We start from the raw sequence: 21,578 nt of genomic DNA, 5'->3' as shown, positions 1-21,578 counted from the left end.
AACCAAGTCAGCGTATAAAATATAAGCCAATTTTGCTGAGTTAATTCTAGAAAAACATCGTTATTCCAAATAGAATAGCGTTAAAAGCGACCAATGCAAACGGTTTATTGTTTTGTATCACAAACTAACAGACAAACACACTAACATAATAGTATTTTATAAACACTTGTAATCATTTATCAATGTTGATAAATCCTTCATCAATTATATAAATATGGTCGTTTTGATTTGAAACGCAAAATCGTCAAAATGCTGAGGGCCGTTGTTGTGTTGTGCGTTGTAGGACTTGCGGCAGCTACGCCGGTGTTGGTGAGGACTGACGAGGAAGTGCAGGCCTTTAGACACTTCCTCGAAAGCACTAAATCCAGTAAGATAACTAATTTTTTATAGTACTAAGTGACAAAGGAGCAATCGGCAAATAGATCTTGCCAAAAGTATGATATTACTGTAACCCATTGTACACATCCACAAGAAGTTAAAAGTTTGGGTTTGCATATTAGTTTCTTAATTGAAATGAAGTGACGCATAAAAAGACAATCTTACCACTTCTGTTGATGAGACATTCCACGGAACAATGTTTACGTTCTTATAATTCTATTATTTCATAAACACTTAATACCAAATACTCCAAATCAATTTATTTATTTAAAAACGAGCAGGTCATTTGTATTCACAAGTTTTTTTTTTTACCCTAAGATGATGAGAGCCAGTTCATCGCGAGGAGTCGTGCATCTCCGTCTGCTAACGCAGAAGAGAACAGCGGCAAGTACCAGGGTGACATCGTTCTTGATGACGTCACCATCGAGTCTATGATCAAAGAGTATGCAATGGGAAGAAACGCTTACGTGTACCCTGGTACAAAGTGGCCGGAAAATACCGTCGTTTGGGAATACGCGGAAGATCATTTTGGTATGTTATAATAAAGAAAATAAGCAAGAATAGTATACGATAACATTGTCTAGAAATTACTTAATACTTGCCTGTTTCCACATTAGTAAGTAAAAAAAGTCTAGGTAGAATATTTCTGTTTTCTCAATTAAAAAGCGAGCAAAACATAATTACACACTCTTTCAAAAACTAGTATTATTATTAACCTCATATATTATACTGTATTGCACTGTACACGTATCGTTTGCATACAAATGTGAATGTACAATCCCAAACAAAAGTGTTTTACTATCTTGATATCAACAATTTAACTTTGATTTGATTAAATATTCAGCACAAAGTTTTTAAAATGTACCTTTTATCACATTAATTAGGATAATCGTTTTTAAATCACAGATAATAACAAAGATAAAGTTAATTAAAAAGTGGATGAAACAATCTATCAAGGACAATCAATTTTATCGTTTGGTATTTCCAATGACATATGGTATTTTAGATAACTTTTGTAGAGAAAAAATATCTCGGGACTTAAAATATTTAAACTTAGTATGTACTTAGTATACTATTACATACTTATGTATTAACTTAGTATATCGATTACTTTGTTTTCATTCAAATCTTTTTACTACATACGTTAGTTACCATTACCATACGTTAGTTACGTTACCATTAGTTAGTTAGTTATCTGGTTGGTTAGTTCAGTCATTAGGGATTATTTTTAAATCATTAATACATATACTTCTAAAAGTATTAAGACTTTAAAGACAATTATACAACCATCCTTTCATTCATAAAACTTTGTTGTTCATTCATAAAAATTGTTATTTTCAGACGAGATCCATAAAGCAGCCATTGAGGACGGCATCAAGCACATTGAGAACAGCACCTGTATAAAGTTCCGTTACCGCCGGCCAGAAGACACCAACTATGTCTCCCTTACTGTTAGTAGTCCTTTTTTATGTGAATCTTTATAGTTAGTTATTCTGTTGAGATTAGACATTTTAAACGATGGGATCCAGCTATCTAAGAACCGCTATAAAATGTTCATACTTGAGATTACGTAAGAAACTATCGTACCGATGCAAAAACTTCCTTTATTAATATTTAGTTAATCTATTTTTTTCTAGTTAAATATAAATTAAAACAAGCCCAGAAGTTAAAAATTAAACTCAAGGGTAAAAGAATTGCTAAAGTAGTTATAAAACAGCAAAGAAGTATCTTGTTTCTTCTTATTGTCGCATGTCCCCGATATGGAACACAGGCGTCCACAATGTGTCGCCAGCCCGCTCTATCCTGGTGTCTTATTTATTAATTTTAATACACAGGGTTTTCCCAACGGTTGCTACGCCCACGTCGGCTACTGGGAGGAACGTGGAGTGCACACCATGAACCTGGCTCTCAACACGCCCGGCCTCGGCTGCTTCAGACACGGCACCATTGTACACGAATTCATGCATATTATTGGTTTCTTCCACATGCAGTCTACACACGATAGAGACGATTATGTCCATATCGCTACGGAGAATATTATTCCTGGTGAGAATTTATAGCAAATAATTTGATTCCGTAAAGAATGAAATATAGGTTAACCTAAATATTCAATAACTATGTAAAGTCAAAATAAATGAGAGCTTCAGAAACTAATCATAACTGGTGAAAAAGCTAGACAAAAACCATTTGTCTTTGTTTTATAAAAAGAAGATAGTGTTAACGTTCTAAACACCTCACTCTGAATTTTGGTGTAAACCAAATATTCATACTTAAAAATAAAGTTTATATTTGTTAGCATAGGCTAATAATTTATTCTTGCATAGGCAATGTGTGTATGTTATACTATTTTTTTTTTATTTTTTAGGCCTGGAGCACAATTTCGATATCTACACATCGGAGTTAGTGAACAACTTGGGCATCGAATACGATTACGTCAGTTGCCTGCACTATGGTCCACGTGCTTTCAGCGTCAATGGCGAGGACACTATTATTCCTTTAAGGGTATGTTTCAAAACATTTCTCATGAATTTTAGAGTTTTGTAACTATTTTATAAGTAGCAGGGTTTTAGGATTACCGACGCTATGGCCGAGATTTCTACGGTGTCCCGTGTTTATATTATAAAGATGATTTTTTTTAATTTTTTATGTATTGAAATAACTCAAAAACTACTGGCCCGAATTTAAAAATTCTTTCACTGTTAGAAAGGTAATTTATCTGTGAGTAACATAGGCTATTTTTTTATATTTCACGGGGATGAAGTCGCTAAAAAGGCGCCCTATTATACGCCTATACTTGTAAAAACCGCTCGTGGCGCGCTTTTATGCGCGTGAGGCGCCTCTTTCAGGCGCCCTGAACGGTTCCCATACCTGGTACTACCCTAAAGCAATCTTTTAAATAGAAGTTTTGATCTACTTATTGTATTGTTTTAGGAACACGAGGGTGTGATGGGCCAACGTGTATACATAACTGACAAGGACTGGCTCCGTATCAACAGACATTATAACTGCCCAGGAGCGTGGAACTGAACAATAAGACTTTATGCAATATATTAAATTTTATTTAATCTGTGTATTTTTTATTAAAGTTTTATTTCTAAACATAATCGAGTTAGCTAGAGTCTTTAGTAAGGTTAAATTTGTAACTTTTAATAATAAAAAAGTTTCATTTTCGCAACAAAAAAACATCTACAACTGCTTCTGTTTTGCGGTATTTTCAAAAGCCATAGCGGGATACTAATAAAGTATTATTTACAAAACATACAAGGCGAGTTTTTTTAAGGACTCCCCGAGGAGCAATGCGACCTCCATGTTCTCTCGCGAACATGTGACGCCGGGACTTTTGATTTGGGGATACCATGCGCAAGTCTTAAGTGGTGGACAAAAAATGTAACAGAAAACACGATCTTTTTTTAATAAACCGTCTATTTTAATTCTAATAACCGTAGTTATTTCTGTTTTCATGATTAAAAACTACTATTTTATATAATTGGAATAAATTTAGCTAATAATTTCTGGGAACTTTAATTAGTCAAAATTTATTTATTAATGGTTACTTTTACCGTAGCTCTTAGTTATTAGGTCACTTAGAGCGACACTTAGTGTAGACACATTCATCTGTCCACAGACATAAGGCAGTGTGTACACTGTACGCACTAGACATAAGACGCTTTGATCTCAACGTATCATGCGCCGCACTCGCCTGTCGCTATAAATATTGTCAGGACAAATTTCGACTCTTTGAAATCACGAGGGCGCGAGCCGATTTAATTCGATTTATTACGTTTAAACTGCAAGAATGAATTAATGGCGCGCGCCGCAATCAACTTGTTGTGTACATGGCCTTAGAAATCGTTCTTGATCGTGATGTACGATGACAGATTTTTCTCGGTTTGTTTTGCGAAATAATTATGTTATGAGCCATTTTGAACACGATATCAAGCGTAACTAAAGGTACACTGTACTATTAGGAAGTACGTAATTGTCAGATAGTATTCCAGACGTTCATAATCTCTACCTCATTCGAATTAGATTTGAAAAAGGCTGATTTTAACGTATTTGATGACCAAATACAGATTAAAAAGTGTAACATTTTTTTGTAAGGTTAAGTTTATAATACGCTAGTTGATGCTCGCGATTACATCCTCGCAGGATTAAAAAAAAACTAATAATAAACTTAGCCTATATTACTCAGTGATAACGTAACTAATGAGAAGAGAATTTTATAAATCGGTACAGTAGTTATTGTATTTTTAGAAAATTACATATCTTTCCACTTATACTTATATTAAAGTTAAAATGAATACAGGATAAAGATATGAAAAGGGGACGTTCATTTTCTTATATTCAACGTATGGAAATATAAAACTCTTGTCGCTACCGCATCGGGGATTTCGTCGAACTGTCAGTGGGATCCGACCACCGTCGGCGCGGGCGCAGTATCGGTTACATGACAACTGTCAGCGGGATTGTCCGTCGACCGTGACCTGACTTTCATACATTTAGGTCATGTAAGAGCGGCTGCACACTTTGACTAAACAATTGCACAACTGTTGGACGATTGTCCATTGTTTAGCAGTCAATACAACTGTTTAGTTGCACAACTAAAATGAGTAGTGTGCAGACCTCCATATAAGCTTCATCATCATCATCCATCATTTAAGGGTAGGCAAGGCATGTGCAATTGCGGACGTTTATGGGCAGAGATCGCTTTTCATTTCGGTGGATTCAGGTGGCCGCTTGCTCGTTTGCCACCTTACATTATAAAAAAAAGCTGATAGATATCAAAGCGAGACTAAACAGTGGATAGATACGACTATAATATTATATTGGAGTGGTGAGAACTAAAGACTGTTGCTATCTGTATGTGTTGTTCGTATGACAAGAACGCATTAACGATGTTATTTAAAAAACAAGGGTGGCATTTAAAGGTTACAAACTGTCAGTGGCCGAAACCGCTACTTTAAAAATAAAAAAAGTATCAGTGACAACTGATGAACTTCACTTGACAATAGTGATGTCCTGTAAATGGACAATCGATTTTTACAATAATTGGAAACAATTCTTGCTTCTACGTTAGTCAATTCAATATATTTTCACACTAATGTAATAACAATAAAAATAGAGAGAAAATAACCGACTTCCGAACAAAACACAGTAAAGTCAAAAAAATAATTTCCCGAATTACTTAAAAAGACAGAAATCTCCCTTCGCCCGACTTTTCTTCTCAAAAGAAAGTTGGATTTACAAAACAGGAAAGAAAACAAGTCACAGTTCATGGCTAAAAGAATGAGGCCTCCAGATTGTAACTGAAGATCGCGCTGATTTTAGCATAACTATCGATAACTTCCATAACTACTATAGGACATCACTATCGGCCCTATATCGAAAGATCATCCCTAGGGCCACGTCACCGGTGCTAAGTAGAACTGTCATATCTTTTTAAAATCTTTTTCAGGCGCCGGCATCTATGCACTTAAAGGAACGTCAACAAAACGATAAAACGACATCGTAAAAAAGTGTCAACTTTTAACTATGTTGTTATAAAAAAAACTAGCTCTGTGTATTCTCGACGGCGTGTTTTTAATTAAGATTATGGCACAAATTATAGATATCCTGAGGAAATACCTGATTAAAATATCTCTGTAATTTGTAAGTTTACGATCCTGATTGTCAAAAGATAAGGTTTATTAATAGTCAGGAGTCGTTTGACAAAATGTTAGTTTAATTAGCGGTAGCTGGCAGCACGAACAAACAGAAAACAATATTTTTATGCAGAAACTTTTTTTAATTAAAATAACTAAACTATAGTTACTTTCATCTTTTCAATCGAGTAGGTTTATGGCTTTAGACTTTTTTAATTGTGAAGAGAAAAAACAGACAAGCATTTTTATATCGTATGGCAAACGAGCAAGCGGCGAAGCGACCGCTGCCCATAGACATCAGATGCGTTGCCTACTATCGACGGTGAGGGAGACGCACATAAAACGGATATTTCCCCTTCCTATGTGATTCCTCCACCGTTTTATTCACTTTCCCTTCCAATCCCTTCCATAAGAAAAAAGTGAAACGAATTAAATTAGGCCTCCGGTAAACGTAGCTACTAAAAATTATTATTATTGATGTACCTTCTTTAAAAATCGCATTATTTTTTTACGTAACGGCGCCTGTGGGTGGTTGTTTCCGGTCTCCGCACGGCTCATTTGTCTCGAGGCGCGCCAATTTAGGACAAACGTCAACACCGAAGTGGTCGGCGATGAGCTGTAACCTACGAAATGATAAATTACGATTTTGAGTTATTGCCTTTTACATTGGGATCGTACAGTTTGGTCTAATTTTACAATTACATTAATATTTGTAGCTCTAAATGTGTAATCTTATTAATAACAAGGATCTAATTTCTTTGGTATTTTTTATTTGGTAGGATAAGTATGGACCAATTATCTAATAAAACTAATAAGTTTTTGGCTAGCGACATTAATTAAATAGGTATAGTAATAAAAAAAATACCAATCGATATATATGTACATATTACATACCTTATATGGAGTTGTTTTTCGTTTTTTTAGCATTTAAGATAATCTCAGTTAAATATAACCTCTTAATTAGTAGTTGGTGCGCAACGTTGCGTGTATTCGACGTGACTGATGGCAGTATTGAGTTGAGGTAATTGTAATGCTAGCGCTGCGTTTACCATCATTTTAGTACTTCGAAGACTTGTATTAATATTGTAGCTATTTTGGGTATTTTAATTTTAAGTATACGCTTTGTTTAAGTCAAGTATATCGAATTAATTAGTTAAGTATTTTAAAACATTATGATCTGTTAAATATAGTGTTATTCTATTTTATAATACTAGTATCTAAAAATGAATGGTAATAATGATGTTTATAATTTCCACGTTTATTCTTTTAATTTATGACACTTATAAGAGAGACATATTTCACAATTCCAAAATATTCCCAATAACATAATGTTCACCCTACCGGATGATATTTTGACAAATGGTCCTGTTCACGCGTTATTGGAATTACATCCCTGAGATGAGCCCGCGGACGACGGAGACCACACCGTGCTGAAAATGTCGCAACTTCATTTCTCTGACAAAATTATGTCTGCTTACATGATTTATAGTCGAATATTAGTTAACGCGACTTTTCATTCCACTATTATCGTGGACCATAGCACAAGCATAGAGCTTAGTAATGACTAAAGAAAATGTTAGTAAATCAACAAAAATCTATTATTATTTTTATAAAAATAAAAAAAGATTTTTAATTTTTAATAGATACATAACATTTTTAATAGATACCTTTAATTGTTTAGTGTTATTAATACTTTACTCTACTCAGGAAGCAGAGCCCTAATGATTATTGTGCAACTGGTTTGATTAATAGTGTTTTTTTTTAAGAGGCACTAATAACTTCGTATGTGAAATTTCAGGACAACATATAAAACGGTCGTGTAGTGCAGGAATGTCAGAAGAACAATGAACCTTTCGTTTATTTGTTTTTTTCTATTCCTGGAAAAATAATTCTCTGGGATACAATTATACTTTGTTATCAAGAGACATTTGATCGTGTTTAAAAAATGCATGTTGGGAAAACAATATAAAGTGAACTGCAAAAAATTCCCGTGTTTAGAATTGCTAAGCATAAATAAAATCAACTTTTTTTATTTACTAATTTTAAGGACATATTTTTGAGTGTAAGTACTTAATATCTATTTATATTAAAAGATCGAAACAAAAGTGGTACATTCGCGTTACGCGCAGCCGCAAACGAGACATCGCCGCGCCAACGCCACCGACAACTGTCACATGCAATTATGGCCGCCATGACACTTTCGTACGCTTGTATTTGAAAATACAATGTTCAACGGAAAGGATTTTTTTATGTTATTTTTTATTCAAAATACGGAACAGCATACACAATTATTTGTAATTAAATTTTATATAGAATGATTGGATTTTTTAAGTGATCAAAATACAAGAAAATAGCACTAACAACTACACAGATTTTCGGAATCATGCGGCTAATATCCATTTAAATTAAATTACGTGTTACATTTCTAGGAAAGTGCCGACTCTTCGCAAAATCACTGCTTTACCAACTACTCAAAGTACGTATTTGTGGGAAATCAAAAAGTGGGCGTTACTCATAATATAAATTATAGCAAAAATATAAAATCCGAAATATAATGGTGTAGAAACACATTTAATAATGTTAAATCTTTGAGTAGCTACCTATTGAATGCATATTTTTCATATTACATTCCAATTTAAGATTGCTGTAGCTTAGACTTGTTAATTTATCTTTGAAGTGATTTTATTTTCTTTGTAATAAAATTTTATTTGAGTTTATTATTACCCGGCATGTTAGGGCGACAGCGGCGGCGCGGTGTCGCTGGCGTTTTTCACGATTCTACGCTAATTCGAAGTGACACCTCCCGGTACTATTCCCGGCTTGGCACAGCCCGTAACCATTTCAAAAGGAGGATATTTTGAATATTTGAAATTATTAACCTCTATTATACTAATATAAAAATTACATTTTCTTAATTAGGCTAAATTAATTTAACCTTTTTTGTGTTTTTTTATAATCGAAATAGTTAAAAGAACTAAACTAATTTTGAATTTAGATTTACAATCGATGTTACAAGATAATAAATTGCAATAAACGATTGCAATGAACAGGCATGTTATTACAATATTAATATCTATCAGTAAGAATAGAGCTTGTTTATTTTAATCATATTTGACATTTTGGCAAATTGAACAGATCTTCAACTATGCTCCCAATTAATTTCGAATATCACCACAAACGATTAATCATCGATATTATTGTATTCTATTAATATCAAATTTATTATTAGTTTAATGGGTGAAGTTTGTTCTTTTGCCCGCGACTCCGTCCGCGTAGAATTAAAAAAACAAAAGTGAACAGCCTATGTTTTCTTCCAGACTATCCCCTACATCTATAGCAGATTTCATCTAAATCCCTTCAGCAGTTTAGGCAACAAACTCAAACAAACATCCATCCATCCATCCAAACTTTCGCATTTACGATATAAGTATGATTAATATCAAATTTATTATTAGTTTAATGGATAAAGTTTGTTCTTTCGTAGATTTTTTTTTTATAAATGAATACGTTTAAATCGTGAAAATAGTAAGTTACGCTTATTTCAAGAAGCGCCTTTTCATGACACGTTCCTCACGAAACATTTCCTTTTCTTAACTAATTACACAAAACATCAATGTTCATTTAAACTATAAATAATAAACGTTGATGTGTCAATTATTGTCTCCAAATCGTTTCCCGGTAAAAATTGTTTTTTTTTTATTTTATCACGGGCAAAAGTAAGCCACGCCTTTCGGCTACCGAAATAGTGTCGAATCAGAATCGAACGAAACACCCATTGAATAAATTGATTTTAAAAAGTTATCTTATTTTGTAGGTTTTTAAAGTTCAAATTGTTATAAGAAAACTCTAGATGATGATTCTTAGCTAATTTCGAGTTTATCTTGAGTGTTGTAGAGGCCAGATTTGTGCTAAGATTTTGGTATGGGAGTGTACATTTTATGTTTACTGGGTACTTTTTCGCGTCTACAACGCACGTGTTGCTCTCAGCTTCGAATACCCGGAGCCAGATCAGTGTATCGAGTCCATTAGTTCGCACATTAGACTGAGTTAGTCGAATTATTTAATTAGGTAATTCAATAAGGTAGTGAATTAATATCAATTATTTGGCATCGAGATTGAAGCCGGCTCGGACTTTGGATTTTATTTAAATTGAATGTGGCGCTTTCGCGAAACTAAAGAATTTTCTGAATTATACAGAATTTATGTAATTAAATGTTTATTAAAATGACAGTGCTACATGAAATTTAATTACTAATATGGAACAAAGTAAAGGTGAGTTAAGAACTTAATATGATTTTTTTTTTATAATATAAGGTGGCAAACGAGCAAGCGGCCACCTGAATCCACCGAAATGGAAAGCGACCGCTGTCCATAAACATCCACAATTGCAAATGCGTTGCCTACCCTTGATTGACGGAGGAGGAGACGCATATAAAGAGGACATTTCCCCTTCCTGTATGTCTTCTCCACCGTCAAATCCACTTTTGCTTCCCATCTTTTCCTTTTAAGAATAAGGTGAAAAGGGAATGGGACTAAAATTGGGCCTCCGGCACCACACTCATCAGACAAAACGCGGAGTTGCTTCCACTTCACTCCTGTTTTCTGTGTGATTACACCGAGCGAGCCAACCCATTCGTGCAAAGATGTTAAAGCAGGCTCTACCACTGTTAAAATTATCCCATTTAATGTTCCTAGAGTATTTTCGTATGTTTATAATATTTTCTTAATTTCAATACATGTTAAAAATATACGAGTAAATACTAATAGAGACGGGATGGTTTGTTCAATAAAATGTGTAAAAAGTTAGAAGTATTTTTACTTTTAAAAAAATCATTATGTCGAAGATCACGGAAGACAAACAGCCAACATAACCCCTTCTGGCAATACGTATGGTTTTCTAAACTACTGTAAAGGAATTTCTTCAAAAGTTCCTTTTTCCGTAGTTTAATTCTTAACTATTTTTTAGTAACTAGATTTACTGTCGAGACATTTCGATGCGTAGGAGACACAAGGCTTTTTTACGGACAACTTGGAGAAAATTGGTAAAGCAAAGGAAGGCCATATAATATCGACAACAATTTAACACATTATTTATGTTGTTAATACCAAATGCCAGCCGCGAATGTTTACGCGATTTCCCCAAAATAACCACAACGCAATGCATTGCAAATAAAAAAAATGTGGTATTCAATCAGAAATTTTCGCAATTGTTACTTTACTTTTAATAATAAGGTCTATTATAAAAAATACCGTATAGTTTGACTTTTAAGACGTAATTTTTTTGCTTTAGCGTTGCGGAGAAAATCCGTTTTATGCATACAGAAATCAAAGGGGCGTAAGCAATCGTTCGCACGTGTCGTGTAATCGATAGGCCTGTGCTGTCGGCACACTCTGTGGTCCGTACTCTACACTTCAGAGGTACAAAGGATCACAGAGAGTACCAATTGAAGCGGCATCACATGTGCTGCAAAAGATTCTGTAATTTTTAAGTACATATATGCACATTTTTAAACATGTACAGTAACCTCCTCTATTACACGATTTACGTGGGTGATTTTCGCGTTATATTGGGGTAGTACGCGTAATAGGAATTCATCTTGTATTCTCATACAATGGCGTTCAAGATTTTCTGTTTTATTCTTTCCCTAAAGTTGTGAAAATTACGAATATTTGCTGCACACAAAAAGCGATACTTAAAAAAGCTTAACTAACATTTTTTGTTCACAGAAAATAACAATGCAGTAAGACAGACAGTACCGACTAAAATTTATGATGCTAGAAGCCACTCTCAAGTGAACTACAATTTAAACGGAGGTAATTATCCAGATAATAATCACAATCTCTTCCAAATGATCAAATGTCACGAAGACAGTCTACTAAGACTGCATCACTTGACCGCTGGCCGACAAAACAGCACATACGACAATAACTATCAAAACGATTTATCCTGGTACTCTAAAGACCTTCAACGCCAATATATCAAACCAGTAGATTACATTTCATACGAAGATGTACGGAGAAAATATGATGAAAGTAAATTAAAAGAAAAGGATTCACAAAAAGAGTCCGAAGAAGAAAGAGACGGGAAAACAGACGAAAGAAAGAAGCCAAGAAGAAATCGGACTACATTTACAAGTCAACAGTTGGCTGCTTTAGAGAAAGTGTTTGAAAAAACACATTACCCTGATGCGTTTGTTAGAGAAGATTTAGCGGCGCGAGTTAACTTAACTGAAGCGAGAGTTCAGGTAAATACACGATGTGATTAAAAAAAAGCGATACCAAACGATACTGGCAGTATAAATTTACATTTTTTTTGTTCTTTACAGGTTTGGTTCCAAAATAGACGAGCAAAGTTTCGTCGTAACGAGCGTTCCGCTTTATCATCTCATCGAAGTTCCACAAGCCATAACTCACCAGAACCAATACCTGTACCGATTGGTATCCCGCATCAAACCGACCCTAGGCAAGATTATACAAGGAACACCAAAGAACCGTGGCTTCACCATTTTCAAACAAATAACCTAAATTTCAATCTTGGTATTCCATTATCGAATACCGGTTTATATCAAAATGATTATTCATTAATGATGCAAAACGTCGGAAATCGACAGTACATACCGAATTCCAATACATTAATGTCCCAAAACGTTTCAAATTATGGTGGATCAACAGAAAACAGTTACGGCTCTTGCGCATTGATAGGGAGTTACAGCAATCCATTGCAACCGTCTCATCATAGTTCGTACAATTTAAATTTAAGATTAAGACCGCACGATTTTACAATTAATAATATAACATTGTAAGAAAAGAAGCTTTACTATTTTTGATTCACGTTTAAATTGCAATATTAGTGGCTTATTAATTGTAACGGTGGCGATACCGCCTCACTTTACAAATAATCAAGAAATAACTAAATGTAAAAATCGTTTTATATTTAGTTATAGTATTTTTCTCTCATTTAGACTAATTTCCTTCAGAGATTCTGCTGTTGTACGATTACACTATTACATCCGACGGCTCATTTGAGGGACTAATAAAACTTGTTAGTGATCAAATACTAAATTTGATTAAAATTAGAAAAAAGACCATCTGCAATTTTTATAATTGACCATATGTCTTTTAGCTATTGCTTTTTGAGGTGAAAAAAAGTCAAATGACAAACAAATTGAGTTGACATTGACACATTGACAGCCCGCGACTTCAAATTCTGACCAGTGTAATTTTTTCTTTTTGTGATTTTTGATATTTTTACCCTCAAAGTTCTAGATTTATTAGTCTGATCGAATTCGGTAATAACACTATATGGACCATGGCTTACAAAGTCATCTTTAGAACTCTTATAACTATAGCCTCAGTGACATTCGCTTCTCAGCTTATTTACAACTTTTATCAAAGAAGAAAAAAGCAAGTAAACCCGCATAGAAAAGAAATAAACGAAGTTATAATATTCTCTTACGGAACACTTGAACTTAAAAAGAGCAAATACTCACGTTGCGTTGTTACTCCTAGTATGGAGCGATTCTTGTATTATTTAAACGGGCCTCGATATAACATTGATATATGCATGTATATAATTACAAATTCAGATGTGAGTAATGTTCTGATGAAGTTGCATTATCGAGGTATTAAAATTCGCTTAATAATAGATGCAGATATGGCTTATTGTACGGGATCTTGTGCTAGAAAATTAGAAAAACATGGTGTTCCAGTGCGGTGGTTGAAGTCAACTAATTTAATGCATCATAAATTCTGTCTTATTGATACATTAGCTGATGATGGATTGGCAACACCCTATGTAATGTTAGGATCTTTAAATTGGACTAACCAAGCTATGTCAGGCAACTGGGAAGATGTCACAGTGACCTCACAGAAAGATCTAGTACAACAATACCAAGCTGCATTTGAAAAATTGTGGATGTTATTTAAACCGATTGACTTTACATAACCACTTCTTGGATAACTCAATATTTTATAACTTAATAAGATCTGTAAAACTTGATTTGTTAATTCATTACATCGCAGATTAATTTCAGAAATATTTGTTAATGTTACAAAAAATGTGTATAATCCTTTAATCGAACGCTCCTGACAATGTTTGTTATTTGTATGACTTAATTTTAAGATTAAAATATTTTATACTTTATTCTGTTTTATTACTTTTGAGTTTTTCAATTTGAAAGCACTGTTAACTTAGTTTTACACGCATTTGACTTGCAGCTTTTTATAATACCTAAGCATATCTAAAAGGAATTTCTTATTCTATACGTTATTGAAAAAGAATTTGTTATTGAAAACAAACAAAAAAACGATTTGAATTATATTTTAGAGAAAAGTAAAGTAAATATCCTTCACAATGCTATAAAGACATTGTTTTTGTAAATTGTTTATAATAAAAAGTAGTTCAATTGATTTTGATTAGTTTGTGACTTCATAGAAATAAATAACTATTTTCTTTGATATCTTAAAAGATACTGATTACAAGTAATGATCATCTAGATATATTTAAGATTTATAAAAACATGCTTTCATTTACTATACTTTTCAATAAAGACAATTCGGTACATAGAATAATGTGACTCAATCTATAAAGTGGCACCCATACCTAGCAATAGGGAATGACTTTGACGCTTGGGTTAGTATCTGTCACTGTCAGTGTCAGCTGTCAAACGATCGAAACTACGATTTTGGTCCACATGGTAGTTGATATGTTTTAATTTAAAGGATATTACACTTTAACATGGATTTTATCATTGATACCGTCGGAGACGACGATCTCCAAGTTAAAACAGAATTATTAAAGGAAGAGGATAAACTTTTTATAGGTTAGTACATCATTCGCTTCTATTTTGATGTTCTGCTTTCTGTCCCGGTCTATGTTATCTTGGCATGATATTTATTTGCATTTTTATTTTATTTAGACTGTTATTATTTTCATAGTTTTCTTACTACAACAAACAAGTGTTTGTTAAACTTTAAAATCCTAATGAAACGACTACTGCATTCACAGACACAGAGAGTAGAATCGAAGATATCTTAAATCTATTTGAAAAGAAACGTGAAGATTTAGATAAGTTAGAAATAGAGGAAGAAGAAGTACAAAATAAGATAAAAGGCCTTAAAATAGACGATGTTTTCGAAGATTTCTTTGATGAAATGGGATGGAACAGATCAATTATTATGAAAAAAGAGAAGATAATCAAGAAGTTTCATTTCGATCAATTGGACATTGAAACTGGCAAACTTAAATCCAATTTGGGATCAGTTGATGTTGACAAAGAAATGCAGAAATCAGTATTGCAACCAGGAATAGAGAAGGCACACCGTTTGCCTCGGTATGATATAAGTGACAAGAGATTAAGAGCACAAAGAAAGGTAAGTAACTTAAAAACTCAGAAATGTACATCCACAAGTTGATATTATTATAATTAACTAGCTTTTGCCTATGCTCTCTTGTGCCAGGAATTAAAAAGAAAACTTAGTAAGCCTATGCGTTCTTCCAAATATTCTACTTTTACGCCAAATTTAATTTAGGAACTTTATATTTAGAAGTTGAAATTATGAAAATTATTGATTATTTCCCTATTTTATTTACAGAAACAACGAGAAAAGACAAAGGGACCAGGATGGTTTAACATGAAAGCACCAGAGATAAATGAAGACTTGAAGAATGATTTACAAGTTTTAAAAATGAGATCTGTCTTGGATCCTAAACACTTTTACAAGAAAAATGATATGGAAGTTCTCCCGAAATATTTCCAGGTAAGTTGTCATGTTATTTTTTTTTATAATATAGAGTCGCAAACAAGCAAGTGGCCACCTGAATCCACTGAAATGGGAAGTGACTGTTGCCCATAAACATCGGCAATTGCAGATGTGTTGCCTACCCTTAATTGATGGAGGAGATGCACATAAAGAAGATATTTTCCCTTCCTATGCATCTCTACCGTCAAATCATTTTGTAATTTTGATTTAGTAATAAGAAGTTAAGTCAGTGTGAAAACAAATATTGGTTATTTGTAAGTCTGTTGAATAATAATTTATGTAGTAATATTATAAGCTTGAATACTGAGGCAATATGTGCTTCTCTTTTGTTAGTTTTTCACACTCGCACACATGTGATAATAATTCATGGTTTTTCGTGCATGCAACTGACGTTTATTAATTTTATGACACACTAGCTGTTGCTCGCGACTTCGTCCTGTGTAAAATTAAAAAAAATACATATAATCTGCGTTACTAACTTCAAATGTAGCTTTTTAATGGTGAAAGGAATTTGAAATCAGCCCAGTAGTTTTTGATTTATTTCAATATATACAAAAATAAAAATCTTTCCTCTTCATAATATTATAATAGTGTAGATTATCATGTCAAAAAACTATTTGTGTTTAAATTTTCTCTCATGAAGGCTTTGCATTATATACAATATTCTCAGTATATTACAGTAACATTGTTTAAACAATTACTTTAAACATTTAAACAAAACTATTTACTTGAGTTTATTTATTTTTATAATTTTATATACCAAAGTGCTATGGTGTATTACAGGTTGGCAGAGTTGAGAATTCTGCGTTAGATCATGTCAATGAGAGAATGACAAGAAAACAAAGAAAGAGAACTATGGTAGAAGAATTATTAGCAGATGCGGAATTCCAGAAGTACAATAAGAAGAAATACAAGGAGATATTAGATGATAAGAGGAAATCTGAATACAGAACATTCATGAGAGATAAGCGTCAGAAGAATAAATCAGAATTAAAAAAGAATAAATTAAAAGGCAAGAAATCACGTAGCTGAAATATAGTGTTTCTAATTTCAAATGTTGTATTATTTTAATCTGTTTATCAAAGTGGGTTATGTAAAATTACAAATTGACTCGGATAATAGCTGTTAGAGTTGGAAGGGATCGCTCTTAGCGATAAGGCCGCCCTTACACAAATATAATATTACTTAATTTAACTTTTATTGTATTATATGTGCAAAAGTATTAAATAAATTAATAGCTGATGACAAAATAAAAAAAAACTACTCATATAATATCAAAGTTTAATAAAAAAATTAAACATATCAAAATTACAGTAAAAAATGTCTCAACCATGTGTCAACATTCATCATAATTGTTTGAATTTTCGAAGTAATGTATATAATTCTCACAATTGTACTATCTCATACTAATATAGGATTAATATGAACACATTTTATTATTCTTTTTCACATATCACAGGGTTCATTTTAATATTTCAACTGTACTCTTACAACTAGTTATAAAGCACCAATTTTACCCAACATATACAAAAGTATAACAATTTAAAACCCAACCACATAATTTGTAAAATTTCTCTACAGATTAAAAAAAATTAAAAATACAGATTAAAATCCTCCCGTAACATCAACAGTCGCTCCGGTCACAAACGAACTCTTATCAGAACTAAGGAACGTTATTACTTCAGCTATTTCTGAAAATTAAAAAAGATTTAAAACTAAAACCATTAAATCTAGCTAAATAATGAATAAGATGATAATTAAATCATTTAATCAGCTCAAAACACATTGCAATATACATAATAAAAGTACTTAAAAAAAACTAAACTAATAATTAAAACAAGAAAAAGAACATAGACATTCTAATTCTAGATTGACTCAGCTCAGTTATATGTATTGTGAGAAATAGGATATTCTTAAGGCAGTAATTTAGATATAACAATTAACATGAGATGTACAGAAAAGCAGTACATATACTGACTGAGGAAACAACTGAAAAGAATATAAATCCATACTAAATTAGATTTTGCTATTTCTATGTTGAGTATATAACCAATATATCTTACTAATCTTACTAATATAAATGCAAAAGTTTAGATGGATAGATGTTTGTTAGAGTTTGTAGTCTAAACAGCTGAAGGGATCTCGATGAAATTTGACATAGATATAGAGGATAGTCTGGAAGAACACTACATACACCTATTTTTTAATTCTACGCGGACGGAGTCGCGGGTGAAAGCTAGTTAATATATCTAACCTATCTAACTAGTAATACTTACCAATAGGATCTCCTAATCTACCTAAAGGTATCATTTTGAGGAAATTTTCCTTTACTTTATCTGGAACTGTACCCACCATTGGTGTGTCTATGAAACCAGGTAAAATTGCATTTACTCTGAAAAATTAAGCATTAAACATATTGTTATTACTTTTGTGTACAACAAAATTATCAACAGTTTCATTTATCTACCTTATATTAAATTTTCCTAATTCTTTGGCAGCAGATTTCGTCATTCCAATAACACCTGCTTTGCTTGCTGTATAATTCGTTTGTCCTGTAAATAAAAATATAAAATCATAGAAGAATTTAACATGATGCGTTTGCAAGAAATTACTAATACTACTAATAATATGAATGCAAAAACTTAAGTGGATGGATATTTTAGTTAGAAATTTGGCACAGATGTAGAACAATCCGGAAGAACACATATGCTACATACTTATGTTTCAATTTCACCCTAGAAGGAGTCATTGACAAAAGTATATCACATATTATTAAAAATTTACCTATATTTCCATATTTAGCAACAATACTAGATATATTTACAATTGATCCCGGCAAAGATGCTTCTGTCATTGCTTTAGCAAATGTTTGCATTATAAGGAATGTACCCTGAAATATAGAAAATACCACACTTTAAATTGCAATGTCTTTCAAAGTTACATTGGGTACCAAAGATTGAGTTACTGCTGAACAACATTTGTAAAAAAACGGGTCTTCTCACTAAAAATATGCACTAATATGGAATTTATAGGAAACATTTTGACTATGTTGTTTTTATGTTTTGTTTTTGTGAATATTTCCATAGTAATAATATATAACTAACAATTAATATGTATGCGACCATGTTAAAGTTTAGATAGATGGATGTTTTACTCTGTATATTCAAAACAGCTTACTGAATTATGAAGGCACACAAGTAAAACTTAGTCTGGAAGAACACATATGCAACTTACTATCGTTTTTTAATTAGATGGAGACAAAATCACTAGCTAAAGATAATAAATTATAGGTGATAATTACCGTAAACTAAAATCATAAATACCTTTAAATTAACATCTTGTACATTATCAAAATCATCTTCAGATAGTTTCAGCATCCAATTGTCTCTGGTAATACCGGCCGAGTTAATTATAATAGTTGGTGGAGCTTTATATTGTCTCTGTAGTTTGGTAAGAAGTTCAGCTACTGATTTTGAACTTGATACATCCAATTCCACAGCACTATGATCACCAACTGCTGCAGTATTTATAAATATTGAGCATATACTCTACATTTACATTTACATTTAAGTCGATCAGCTGGCAGGTGATGATGCACAACAGACTCGCTGGCACTCTCTCATGTCGGAGGCCAAGACCCATTTTAGGTCGCTGCGCCAACGCAGTAAGTGAGCATTTACTGAACATCCAAATAACTTTAAACACTTATAAGAAAAACAAAATTTTTTTTAGAGTAAGAAAATTTTTACAAGTTTTTAATTCTTGTTAAAAAAAGGATAGAACTTTATGTTAGACTCAGTTTTAACCACAGATAATAATATTTTGTGTAGTGTTATAACATCGTAATATCTTAGAGCTAAAAGGTATTTTTTAAAATAATTTTTAGCCCATTTAAAAAAGGCCATAGTACCATTTGATCCTGAAGCTAAAGCGGAATGCTTCTTTATAGTTTCTAGGGCAGCCTCATAGTCTTTATCCGCAGCTATAACTGTGGCCCCTTCACGAGACAAAACTTGACAAGCAGCTCTGCCTATACCAGACCCAGCACCTATTTATTTAAAAAACAATTATTAGCAAATAAAACTATTTTTAAAGAATTTTAAGAACTTCAAAAACTCTATAATTGTAACTTGAGATTTTAACTAATTAAACTCAAATGCACTTGGTGTGATTTCATTTTTTTATTACTTGATATCAAAGTTCAAAGTTATTTTAAACTCTAAAAAGTTGTACTTATTATATACTAAGTAAATACCTGTAACTAGGGCTAACCTGCCAGATACAATTCCAGACACCATTATTAGACTTTTTCTTAGATTTTGTTCGTAATGTTTCATTCAATTTAATAAAAAAAAAGTTGAGCAACAACTCAAAAATATTCAAATGTCATTTTATGACATTTCTTATCAGATTATCAACTTAATGTTTTTTTTTTATTTACAACTACTTGTTAGCTAAAACAGTGTGACCAGACTTCACTTGATTTTTTCTGCAGCTTTTTTGGATTAAAATGTAGAAAAACGATTGATAAAAAAACTCCAGTTAAATCATAAAGGTAACAAGTCTCAGTTTTTTTTAATATTAAATTATTTGCCTGGGTAAATATGTTTGGTTGCAGGTTTTGTGTCGTATTTAGCATTCCTTTTAATCAAGTTTACTAGTGCTTTACATTGCGTTTTGCTTTTATCTTGGAAAACCCTGCCAAATCTGGTTACATTGTCCAGAAATACCAACATATATGCCAAACCAAAGATTAAAGAATAAAGCTATCTATTTACATCGAAATAGAACTGTTTTAAAAAAGATGGAATAGTTGGCTTTAGTTACTTTCTGATGAATTCATCAAACATAATAAAATTATACTGATATAAAATGTTTTTACTAATGCATTAGCGAGAGTCGATTCTTTTTAATATTTTACACCAAAGTCAAATGTTGTCTTAAATCTTAACAGTAATGTACCTGACTCAGATTCTGATTGTCGTTTGAAAGGTTAAGGGCAGGTTTTAATAAATTAATGTCTTTGCTAGTTAATATTAGAATGGCCAATTAGTAACACTTCTGTGCCATTACATTAAACAAATTCAATGAGGGTACCATGTACAGACAATTGCATTTCATTGCTTAAATATGTGTCACGTTATAGTCTGTTAATGCTGGCTTAATACGTTTAGTCTAGACTTAGACAAAATGCACTAAACATCGAATTTATCTAAATGTTTTTAATAAAAATAAAGTATCTGGTAATCTGTTGGTCTGTAAGTCCTATATTTTACTCTTTTTTAAAACAAACAGCAATTACGATATGTTTATACATGTGTTTATCAAGTTAATTAAATGCATCATTTCATTATATAGGTACGTGTTACATAAAATATACTTATTCTCTTATTAAAACAAAAAAAATCCGATCCAAGCGAAGCGGGGTTACTAGTTTGTATTAAGCGAAGAAACTACATATTGCACTACAACTGACCGGTCGTTGACTTAAAAGCGTCGTTTCAATTCGTTCCCACACATTTTCTGGACGATTGGACTTTATGATGATATTTTCGTTACATTTTATATTCAAGTATTCGAGAATACAAAGTCTGGTTTAAATAAAGGGCTGCCAACATACAACGACCGTACAACCAGATTGCGAACAAAAGAAAAATAACCTCAATACTCGTCGACGAAATAATTCGTTGATAAAAAAAAAAAAACATACAGACGAATTGAGTACCTCCTTCTTTTGGGAAGTCGGTCAAAAAAGGCGTTGATACCAAACTTTTAGCTTGAATATGCACTATGTTC

At 32.4% G+C, this 21,578-nt stretch overlaps 5 protein-coding genes across 5 annotated transcripts; 4 read left to right on the top strand and 1 right to left on the bottom strand.

The window, feature by feature from the left end:
- Window positions 1-224: 224 nt before the first annotated feature.
- LOC106107899 (zinc metalloproteinase nas-4-like) lies at window positions 225-3,449 on the top strand. Its single transcript, XM_013288913.1, has 6 exons — window positions 225-367; window positions 697-909; window positions 1,720-1,829; window positions 2,214-2,424; window positions 2,744-2,880; window positions 3,310-3,449. Exons 1-6 carry the CDS (start codon window positions 250-252, stop codon window positions 3,403-3,405), a joined length of 885 nt encoding a protein of 294 aa, XP_013144367.1. The 5' UTR covers window positions 225-249; the 3' UTR covers window positions 3,406-3,449.
- Window positions 3,450-10,276: 6,827 nt separating this feature from the next.
- Window positions 10,277-13,109, top strand: LOC106107779 (paired box protein Pax-6-like). Its single transcript, XM_013288782.1, has 3 exons — window positions 10,277-10,292; window positions 11,748-12,265; window positions 12,347-13,109. Exons 1-3 carry the CDS (start codon window positions 10,277-10,279, stop codon window positions 12,821-12,823), a joined length of 1,011 nt encoding a protein of 336 aa, XP_013144236.1. The 3' UTR covers window positions 12,824-13,109.
- Window positions 13,110-13,207: 98 nt separating this feature from the next.
- LOC106107872 (mitochondrial cardiolipin hydrolase-like) lies at window positions 13,208-14,163 on the top strand. Its single transcript, XM_013288880.1, has one exon. The coding sequence runs from the start codon at window positions 13,330-13,332 to the stop codon at window positions 13,963-13,965; it is 636 nt and encodes a 211-aa protein (XP_013144334.1). The 5' UTR covers window positions 13,208-13,329; the 3' UTR covers window positions 13,966-14,163.
- A 511-nt stretch (window positions 14,164-14,674) lies between these two features.
- Window positions 14,675-16,837, top strand: LOC106107880 (deoxynucleotidyltransferase terminal-interacting protein 2). Its single transcript, XM_013288890.1, has 4 exons — window positions 14,675-14,842; window positions 15,028-15,392; window positions 15,615-15,779; window positions 16,566-16,837. Exons 1-4 carry the CDS (start codon window positions 14,758-14,760, stop codon window positions 16,812-16,814), a joined length of 864 nt encoding a protein of 287 aa, XP_013144344.1. The 5' UTR covers window positions 14,675-14,757; the 3' UTR covers window positions 16,815-16,837.
- A 513-nt stretch (window positions 16,838-17,350) lies between these two features.
- LOC106107879 (estradiol 17-beta-dehydrogenase 8) lies at window positions 17,351-20,185 on the bottom strand. The gene is made up of 7 exons (XM_013288888.1): window positions 20,038-20,185; window positions 19,693-19,830; window positions 19,106-19,299; window positions 18,567-18,672; window positions 18,250-18,334; window positions 18,059-18,174; window positions 17,351-17,473 (listed from the first exon to the last, which is right to left on the bottom strand). The coding sequence occupies exons 1-7, from the start codon at window positions 20,117-20,119 to the stop codon at window positions 17,388-17,390; spliced, it is 807 nt and encodes a 268-aa protein (XP_013144342.1). The 5' UTR covers window positions 20,120-20,185; the 3' UTR covers window positions 17,351-17,387.
- Window positions 20,186-21,578: the final 1,393 nt, after the last annotated feature.

This window comes from Papilio polytes, unplaced genomic scaffold (genome assembly GCF_000836215.1).
Source record: "Papilio polytes unplaced genomic scaffold, Ppol_1.0 DF821845.1, whole genome shotgun sequence".
Classification (NCBI taxonomy): domain Eukaryota; kingdom Metazoa; phylum Arthropoda; class Insecta; order Lepidoptera; family Papilionidae; genus Papilio; species Papilio polytes.
This window is presented reverse-complemented; position numbering and strand designations above follow the sequence as displayed.